Below are 11,182 nucleotides of genomic sequence, written 5' to 3' on the forward strand. Positions count from 1 at the left end.
ACTGCTTATGAAATGGAATCCATGAGTATACCTGCCTTATTAAGTGAGCCATTAAGTATTGAAGTGTCTTAGAGTGAATAAGTGGTGTAAATGTTTTTTTTTTCTTTGAGTATTTTTTAATTAGTTAAAATCATTTTTAGCCAATTTGTTGGCATTAACCATGTTAAAAAATTGGCACAAAAGGATAATGGGGGTGTTCCATTACACATGTTTTCCAAGGGACTTTATATTTGTATGATTTCAGTTGTTATTAAATGATATCGTTTTCTGCCATGTGATTGGCTGTAAAATGTCACATAATGCTGCTCCAGAATCCATGAGAAATCTCACTCAGATATTTATAGTCCAATATAAAAAATGCAGACATATTTGACAAACTATAAAATTTCATTGCATTCTTAATTTTGCATTTCAGTCAAATGAAATTTCTGGTGCAAAGTGAAATTTGGTATCAGTGGATTTTACGTTAATTACACTTTATGCTGGGAAGTTTTATGAACGTTTTAAGCGTAAAAGATTGGCTAGGAAAACATTTATTAAAATTATGCAGTCAAATTGCAAGAATCCATGAGGCTGTTGTGTTGTAAGTTTGAAGGAAATTGGTTTGTTTTCAGTAGACAAACTTTGGTAATAATATGACATGTAATTTGATTTTGTTGTTGTTTTAAACAAGTAGTTTTTTTTCCCAGTTCTCTTAATAAGTATGTTAATTTTGTTGACAACCTTGTCATATTTTTTCCAAATTTTTTGCATTAAGAAATTATTAAAGAAGTTGTCAAAATTCTTGACTTCACCGATTTTTCATTTGTCATTCTGAAGGTCAAAGTAGAATGTGTGACTTTTGATATCAGTTTTTGGCACAGATCTCTAACATTATATTCGGCCTATAAAATCCTGGGAGGGTTTTTTCCTTCATCAAAATTCATGTGCAAAAACTGGACATTAGATTGGTTTACTCTAACAGGTTCATTTCTCTGTCATGTACTTTCACCAGCATTTGTGAATAACTTTTACTTTGGATAAGAATGAAGCCTGTTGGTGTGGTGGTCAAACAGTCAGAGCTTAAGGTCATTGTGACTAAAAGTAGACAAATGATATTTGCATTATAACTTTTTATCTTGACCATGATCCTTGACCAAAGCATGCAGAGGACTTTAGCTTGTATGGAAAAGACCTATTGATTTTGTGATGCCAAGGTGTACAAGGTTATTACGACTCAAAGGAACTGTTGTTCTATAAAGTTCTTTGACCAAACTTCATGGCTTGAAGTTAGGGTAATAATGAAACTTGTATAATTTTGTGCGTAAAGGTCAAAAGTCACAGATGTGGCAAGTCTGATAAAAAAAATAGTGGCTTTGGCAAAGTATGTTTAATTCAAAACTGCAAACTTTGACCAAAGATACAACTCGAAATTCTTTAGAGTTCATGCATTACTAGTGCATACATTAAACACAGGACAGACATATAGTGTGTCATTTAGGTAATGTTCCATTCAAGGTACTGTTGTTTTAAACTTAAACTTTTCTTCACATTTACTTACCAAGAAAGATAGCTAGACATTCTTGGTTGTATGTGCATACATGATCTGTTGGAGCTATAATACAGCATTGTTGTTAAATTTGTCTCTTTGAAAAGACTATAGATATCAAAAAGTAGGTTATTGAGCCTCTGTCCTTCTCTCTCACTCTGGACATTTTTTAGTGTCCCTATAGTACACTTGTTTTGGTGGTATAATGTTTTTTTACAAATCTTGCGTTTTCATTGAAAGGGTCACCCTTTTCACCTTCATTCCTACTTGAATAATTAATGTGGCAGTAGTGAAAACAAGAGAAATACAATACTTATCTGAATAAGCTTAGTAAACTTTGCATGTAAGGCATTACAGGGAACAAAATTGTGTTGATTCTGTATAAATAGATCACATTTTAGAATTGTGTAGATTTGAATTGAAAAAAGTCTGTCATGTTAAAAGTCAAATGGTTTGCATTATATATGCATAATCTACTTATCAGTTATATTTTCTTCACAGGATCTGATTGATGATTTTTTGGAAAAGAGGACTAAGAAACCTGTGGATAGCAAAAAAATTGATCACTCATGTTTAAAATGGATTCCTCCAGCTAAACGTGCAGCCCAGCCCCAGGCACCTCATGGATCATGAGAATCATGCTATCAGTTGATATTTTACTTCGGGTCTAATTACACTTCCCATGTGTGTAGCAAACAGGGAATAATTAAACATTGTGCTTTTATACTCAAAAAAGATGAATCACTGACACCACAAATCTGTCAGATTTTAACATACAGCAATTTCAATGGACACTGTGCAATTGCTGCATGATGCAAGTCATTATGTTTTTTTAGCTTCATTGAAATCCTGTCAGAGTATTTTGGGCTTGTAAGCTGACAGCAGTTTGATTCTTTTTATAAAGATCTACAACTACATATAGTCCTAAAACTACCAAATCTTTTAATTAATTATATACTGAGTTTCATACATGACATGTACTTTCTTTAGTAGGCAGAGCTGTCCCTGCTCTTGCTTTTTTTTGTTGTTGATAGCCTCTTATGACAAGACGATTCCTTGGGACCCATCTTGCTGTGATTACATTTATTTTGTATTGTGACACCTGTGAACTGTCAAGATAATGACAAAAGGTGACATAGTTGTATGTTTATTTAAAATGCATATGTGGCATTTTGTATATCTACAGGCTTGAATGTCTCATCGACACCATATAGCAAGTATTGTGCTGACATGCTGTCAAACCCTGAACCTACTTAAGTGTACCAGGTGACATATAGCAGTTTGTGTGTATAGATAATGAACAAGTTTCTTATTACATACAGAGCCTGTACATTTTATACCTCCAAGACATATTTTGGTGCCTGTAATAGGGTACAAGTAATGGGCAAGTAGAGTAAAGACATCAGTACAACAGCCTCAGGGTTGTTGATGTGAAATTAATTGTGACAGATGGATACCCTGGATCTTTAATAAGGACTTAATTCCTGGACCCAGCGTTGGAAAAAGGCATAATTCACCATGAAAGTGTTAAAAAAGGTTTAAGGAGATGATATAGTACATCCTTAAAGATTGTCTGTTTTTCAATATGCAGACTTGGTTTTGTATTTTATTATGTTCATGAACACATTACCAAGTGAGATGAGATGTGTATGTCGGGGATTAACATTTGCCAGATTTGTTCATAAGCCCAGGGGACTTTTGTAGGTTTCCAAATTTGAATAGTACCCATAAAAGCATGTACGTTGACATTTGTGGTACATTCCTGTTAGATACTTCTCCATCGCAGCATAGTAATCTGATATTCAAGGTAATTTATCCAGGTACTTGTTAATTTTTTGGGCTCGTTGTAAAGACAACATCTTGTGAGGGCAGGAATTTGTGATACCTGTAGCCAATCAAATCTCATGTAATCAAGTCCTGGTCATTAAGATGCTTGAGCATCTTATTTGTGTACAAATCATACTTCTTGAGCAGGAATATAGTTGATTACATCTTATAGCATGAGTGGGAAACTTTTGTTGTGAATTTCATTATTTTTAAAGATTCTTGTCCTGACTGAAGAGATAAGATATATATCAATTTAGTTCTTTGTCTGCTTTCATTGTTTTTTTTTTTTTTTCTTTCTCACTAGTCCAATGGAGTAGATACTAGCAAAATTCTGCTAGTTGCCCAACATTTTTGTTAGCTATGAGCAACTGGACAAAAGTAAATGTCAGACTAAGTGAATGCACAAGCTGTGAGCAACTGGACAAAAGTAGATGTCAGACTGAGTGAATGCACATACTGTTCAGTGAAAAACAAGTCAAAGTTTGTAAGCAGATAAAAAAATTGTGCCATTTAAAAAAAAATTCTTCATTCTGTAGAAGGCACACACTAAAAGATTTGTACTGCAGTGTCTCAGAGTTTGTGTCTCTGACACAGAATAAAGCTAGCCGGTGTTTGCATCTCAGCAATAAGTGCAGAGACGTTTAGCAGACTTAATTTTACGGTAAATCATAATATAGAATTATCCTAGTATACTGCAGAAAGGTTTCTTAAGGTTCAGGTGACTAGTACCATTTTGATGTTTAGGCAAAACAAAAGCACATGTCTGTGTAATAATATTACAATGATATATATATATATATATAATAAGTAACAGGAACCAGGGACAAACTCTGCATCAGATATAAACTTACAGTAGGATGTGGGGCCCTGAGTGGTCTAAAGCGCTCTCTGTTCGAATCACTGCCATCTCACCTTTGTCTGCGTGTGGTTGAGTCTCTGATTTGGCTAATGTGGGTACGTTAGAAAGCTTGCCAGTAGCATCTCGTAGGTCGGTGGTTCTTTCCGGGGTTTTCCCAGGTTCTACCTTCACCTTTAATACTGGCAGCCATGTATAGCCTATCGTTTGCTGAAAAATGGCATTAAACCCTACAACAACAACAAAAGTAGGATGTGGAAGTGATCAGGATGGAGTAAAGATTTTATATGCAAGCAGTGAAATAAGAATCTAAATGTAAGTTTAGTATTTGTCATTTTTAATCATTTTCTTACAGGATTATACAGAATTACAGCAAACAAAACTAGGACAATAGTTTGCACAACTTGCCATTTTACTCATTCCATGTCTAAGTTTTCCATCACAATATCTGAGGGTAGGCTTTTTCTGTAGCTGAATTGATGCGCTGTGTATACACACTTATAAGTCTGATCCAGCATAGTCCCTGGTCTGCCTTTGTCTTATGTGCAACAGATCAGGTCTATGTTGTTTTACTGATTACTCCTCACAAACAAACTGCATTCACCCAGATCTGTTGGTACATCCAATGGCAGAGCTGGGTATGTATATATTACAATTGGATCCAACTTATAAGTGGGTAAGTATGGCATTTTTATGTTCCAGTTGCAGTGTTTTGTTTTACCAGTATCTTCAGCAGATAAAAGTCGTAAACTTTGGCAAGAGAACAGGAAAATATAAATATGAATACTACTATTTTTCCATTTTCAGGACTGTTTTTAAATTGTAAAGGGGAGGGGAGTAAGCCCCACCACATGTCAAATTTGATGGGACTATTAAACCTAAATTACAGATAATGCACATGACTGTCCCCACCCACCCTCCATTTATTTGGTTAAACTTTAGAACAATCCTCTGCTGTAACATTGAGATTCAGCAGAAATAATATTTTTGAGTTTTAGTACAAAGTAGAAATTCAGCTGAGCAGTGATTTAGGTTAAAAAGTGTGATATACAAGCAAATCTGCCTTGAATCTCACCTTGGGTTAATTAATTTAACCGTCTTAATGAGCCAGATTGCTGTAGAAATATATCCTGTGTTAGATAGTCATTGTTTTTAGAAGTACAGTATATACTTGCTAGTAATTTGAATGCAATTGCAGGCAGCATAGACCCTGATCTGTCTTCACATGATGCTACATGATCAGGGTCTATATTATTTGTCCTACTTTTTACTCCAAACAAACTGCATCAATCCAAATCTGCCAGAGCATCATGCTCTGGCAGATATCTGCAGTTTGCAGTTGGACGTGACTGTGAAGTATGTATATAGGGTAGTTCTTACTTTCCAAATGTGGCTGCTTAGTGTAGATTTGAATACGTTTGAAAGTTATTGTGTGTGTGTGTGTGTGTGTGATTTGGATTTTTATTGTAGCTTTAAAAAAATTTCAGTCATATTGCTACAATGTCTGCAGTGGCAGTTTATAGTGATGTCTAGCACTGGGGCATCCTGCCGCAGACATGTAGCATCATGTCATACCCAGTCACATTATCCTGACACCAGGCCGACCAGTCCTAATACTAATCTCTTAATGCTGAGTGCCAAGCAAGGCAGCTGTAAGTACTATTTTTGTAAGTCTTTGGTATGACTCGGCCAGGGATTGAACCCACAACCTTCCGCATCTGAGGTTGACACTCTAACTACTAGGCCACCAGAGCGGCTGAAAAGTTCTTTTACACAAATATATAAAGTTGTTAAAATTCATTATTTATTGGTTTGCACAATTTATTGACTTTACTATTTCCTTCACATTAAGATGTTATAAAAATATTTTCTTTCACTTCATTGTATTTACATAAAAAAATGGCTGTTTTCACAGCCTGACTTTTTTAACTGGAAATTCTTTGGCATTTGTTTGTCAGACTGATATAAAGTCATGAATGAAATTCAGATATTTAGTCATAACCCCCAACTTTTTAACCACGCAGAAGTTCACCAACAAAAATTTTATCCTGTTCAAAAATAGTTATGGTAAAAAGAAGGGTGGATACAGGTTACTCAATGATAATAAAGTAATTGATAATAAAAGTTGTCCTGCTTTTCTGATCATTTTTGTAATAAGGCCCATGCACTTTGTTAAGTAAACTTACATGCACCATTGTGTATACAATGGCTACCAGCTCAAATAGTTTCTATTTGGATGACCTTATAGGCAATTTTAATGGTTTGCAACATAATTGTTTTTCCCTTCATTATTAGAAAAAAATTCTGTATATCTCTCTCTCTCTCTCTCTCTCTCTCTGTATATGTATAGATACGTGTGTATATGTGTGTGTGTGTGTGTGTGTGTATACTTTTGAGGGGCTCCGAGTGGTCTAAAGTGTTCACCATTCTCACCTCTGTTGGTGTTGGTTCGAGTCTTGGATTCAGCCAAGGTGGGTATGTGAGAAAGCTTGCCAGTAGCTTCTCGTCGATCATGGTTCTTTCCAGGGTTTTCCATGGTTCTTCCTCCACTATTTATATTGACTACCATGTACAGCCTATCTTGTGCTAAAATTGGCATTAATCCCTACAACAACAACAATAGGCATTTGCTTTTGAATTATCTGTACATAATACAGAACCGGCAGTGATACTCTTGTATTTGGCACATCTGAAATTGGACATTTAACAGGATTGGATTCAAAAAGTTTTGACAGTAAATCCAACTGTAAATCAGAATATTTGGCATTATTGCATAAATTAATATAATCAAGGCAGTTATTTCTGTTTTGCAGGTTTTTGAAAGATAAAAGTCTGATTCCATGCTCTTTGAAGCAGACATTTAAAGATAAGCAGCGACTGGGTTAGAATGATCAGTATTATTTATCTTCCTGAGACACGCCTTAAAATATCAGGGGCCTCGAGTGGCAGAGTGGTCTAAAGCGCTCTCTATTACAGATCATTGCCATCTCATCTCTCTGCGTGGGTTCGAGACTCGGATTCAGCCAATGTGGATATGTGAGAAAGCTTGCCAGTAGCTTCTCATGGGTCAGTTGTTCTTTCCGGGGTTTTCCTGGGTTCTTCCTCCACCATTAATACTGACCGCCATGTATAGCCTATCGTGTGCTGAAAAATGGTGTTAAACCCTACAACAACAACAACCTTAAAATATCTCTTTTTCAATAGTAAAGTTATTTTTATATGCCTGTTATATGTAATATTTTGTTATTTTAATGTCAGTCCAGATGTTACCAATTTTGTCTCCACTCAATAACTGTAGTTGTCAACCATCTACAGTTACCAAACATCATGTTTGGCATGCATTTGGGGTAGGAAAAAAATCTATTGATTTTAGGATCAAAGATCAAGGTCACTGCAACTGAAAGAAAATAATGGTTTGCCCACAATAAGTCAATTTCTATGCCACCATCAGTTATTAAACATTGTGGATGTTTTGTTCCTGGGGTAAGGAAAAACACTGTTGGTTTTGTCAAAGGTCAAGATCAGTGTGATAGAAAGAATAAAAATGGTTTCTACACAGTAACATTAGTAATATAAGATTACCCCAACCAAATTTTGTGCATGGCCTGCATTTTGGGGTAAGGAATAAGACAATTAATTATAGTTGTCAAAAGTCACAGTCACAGACTGAAAGATGTTTTGGTTAAATGCCATTTCTCAGCAAAAGATGGGTCATAAATGGCAGCCAGTATAACTGGTCTAGGAAGAACCCAGGAAAGCTCCTAATAAGAACCACTGACCATGGGAAGCTGCTGGCAAACTTTCTCAGATACCCACTTTGGCTGAGCCTGGGACTTGAATCCATGCAGACAGAGGTAAGATGGCAGTGATTGGTAAAGGCAAATGTTTTTTGATCACCCTGCCACCTGGTCCCCACTGGCTGAAAGAAGAAAATTTTGTTTCAAAACAAATAACTTGTTTTACATCACAGATCTGGTCCAAACTTTGTGAATGGCTTGCACTAGAGGTGAGGAAGACACCTATTGATTTTGGGGTCACGGTCAACCTGACTCGAGAAAGAATTATGGTTTATATGGAAAATGTCACTTTTCTTTGTAGAAGACTGTTGAGCGAGGGGTGAGAATATATGCCATTTACGATGATCTTATTTATGTTTTGCTATCTTTCCTTGATGTAAGAATTGACAAAAGTTTGAGAAGTCTTTTGCACAAGTTATTTCTTGGCATAGGGTATAATATTGTATACAACCTACTATATATAGGTAATGAACCTTTCATACTGTCAGATGAACAAGAAATTTCACTGATGCTACCAGGAAATTACCATGGTCTTAAAACCAGTTACTTCCGAAGTCTAACTGCATGACTGATGCTAGACGATACCCTAATCTCTAGCCTTAACTTCCTTGTCTAAATATCATTGACAGCCTTATTCAGTCTCTCAACAAATAGCTAGTAAACTGATTGGAAACAGATTCCTAATGGATTTTCTTCAGTATATCCAGCAATTCAAACAGATGCTGTTGATAATAGAATATCTCCAAACTGTACTAAGGGTGCTTCTGTTATGTTGAAGCAAGTGCATGACCTACATCATGTCCCACACCATCTACTAAGTACTGGATCAGGTGTCTCCAAGAAATTATACTCTCTCAGGGTGGAGTGCTAGATGAGGATTTTTTTCTGCATATTTGATGCAAATAAATTGGACTAAAAAGTCATGTAGAAATCGTTGAATGTGTTAAAATTACACAGAATTTAATTTAAGGTATTTTGCCCAAAGCTCTTGATATATTTGCTCCAGCTGTAATTAGCCCAGTGTAAACTAGGCTATCAGTACAAGTTCTACACGTTTCATGCATGTTTGAAAGGTTACTAATTGATGACTGAGAACACCAACTCAAGTAGCCATATAATCCAATGTATCCTGAATTAATTTTGGTCACACAGTGATTTGACACATTCTAAATGTCATGATTATTGTCTTCATTGTTAAGATTCAGTATGGTATCATAAGTTTGTATTTCAGTATTCATATCATATCCCATCATATATTTAGAAATGCTGTTAGTTTCAAACAAGGGAGTAAAATACCTTATTCATTAAATTATTATATCGAGCTCTGTATTGTCACATTGATTTTAATTATCTGCTGATATCATTTTGACCTTATTTTAATTAGATATTTATGTGGCTAACAGCAGCATTGTAGGATCTGTCATGTAAATGTATTTGCTTGCCAATCAATGTAATATTCATTGGGGATGAAAGGGATACAGGGAGATTTATTGAAGTTCTTTGTCCATTAACTAACTGGTTTTCATCAACACTCACAAGATAATTTGTGTCTCTTGTATCACAGACCTTTTGCATAAATGTTCCTGTAAATTTATATTGCAATATTTTTTGTTGAACAACTGTTACCTGCTTGTGTTAAATTTATAGCCGATTAGAGTTATTGTTAGTCCCTGACATCCCATCATTGAAGGCTTGTGTATTCATCTGTGTAAATAGCTTCCATTGTTATATAAGTTTATGCCTGTAAATAATTGTTTTGCATGAATATGAAAACACTGGCATTATTTATAGATGCTCTTGTTAATTATCTTTTATGTACAATACAGATTTTGTCTGAAATGTGATTTTGTCCATAAATGTAAAGTCAAAACATATTTTGTATTTGTACTCTTTTTGTGCCTTACACAGTACATACCACATAGTTTATACCAGTGTCATCTTGGTTTCTGTGTTCACATTGTAAGCATGTATGATTAGCATTTTAGGTTCAGCAGCACATGAAGGTTATCCAGTGCTGAAGGAGTTATAGAAAAATACCTTGCTGAGGAACACACTTATTAAGCCAATCCATCTAATGGTAGGATTCAGTCCTATGCCATTTCAGTCATTCCATGCGGCTCTCAACCACTGAGGCACTGCATCTCCACTTGCAATATGGATTATAGATAGCATATTCACATAGATCAGATCTGATGCCTCATAATTTGTAGACCATTTTCTTCAGCCTGCTTATGAAGTCAAGTAAACAGTATAGACCATGATTTGCTGACATGTTATGCAAAGTCGATCTGGGTCTTTGTTTTCTGTGCTGTATGCCATCTGCAGTTTTGTGCATCAATGTATGGGCAAGTACAGTTCACTTAACATAACTTTATGGGGAACAGTTTTTCATGTGGTTTCTAATTTTGAAGAGTGTTAACCCCAATCTTAGTGAATTTGTTTTGTTTATATAACTTAATGAAACTTTAGTTTATAGATTACTCTTTCTTTTGCATCAATCATGTTCACTTCAAGGCTTTTTGTAAGAAATTAATCTTCATATATATTTTTATTTAGGGACAGTATCCAGTAAGATAGTCTTCAACAGTCATTCAGTATTGGTAACTGTTTTGCAAATGTAGACCCTTGTTTTCTGGGGGGTATTTTTTTGTTATCTTGAATTTCTCCGAATATGTTCCCCGATCACATTAACATTAGGAATATAAGCCTACAACCTCCCGAATCCCATCCTCTGGATATATTAAGGATTATTCTACATGTGGTATAACTTAACTTTATTTAATTTTGACCATAATTATGTGAATTTTGTCATCCATGTGGTCTTAGTTTCTGCGTTCTCTAACTGCTTGGCTGTACACAACTATATTGTAATGGAACGTGTGGAAGTTTGATTTTGCACACATGCAATTTATCATTCCTGGTATAGTGGGTGTCTGGAATTCATAATGCAGTTAACTATGTTTTGTATGTTTTCTTTTATTTGTTGTTTCTGAATTAACCTTGATGGATATGTTAGCTAATTGCATGAATGCAAAGCCAGCGAAAAATTTCATGACTCATGTCTCACATATACAAATTGTACACTGTTTGCTATATGTAGCATGTGTGCCAGTTGGTTGGACAATATATTTTCAACATTTCCAAGACTAACATGGGAATTAATGTACCTTAGAG

General features: G+C 35.2%; 1 protein-coding gene across 1 annotated transcript in view; it reads left to right on the forward strand.

The window, feature by feature from the left end:
* LOC149795480 (histone acetyltransferase KAT7-like) overlaps positions 1-9,882 on the forward strand; it is a 54,312-nt gene extending 44,430 nt beyond the window's left edge. Inside the window, exon 13 of the mRNA XM_089965282.1 lies at positions 2,030-9,882. Within this exon, the coding sequence (XP_089821408.1) occupies positions 2,030-2,161 (132 nt within the window). The 3' untranslated portion in view covers positions 2,162-9,882. The remainder of the gene's footprint in view (positions 1-2,029) is intronic.
* Positions 9,883-11,182: the final 1,300 nt, after the last annotated feature.

The sequence above is a fragment of the Sinohyriopsis cumingii genome, chromosome 7, assembly GCF_028554795.1.
Source record: "Sinohyriopsis cumingii isolate HCF-2022 chromosome 7, ASM2855479v2, whole genome shotgun sequence".
Taxonomy (NCBI): domain Eukaryota; kingdom Metazoa; phylum Mollusca; class Bivalvia; order Unionida; family Unionidae; genus Sinohyriopsis; species Sinohyriopsis cumingii.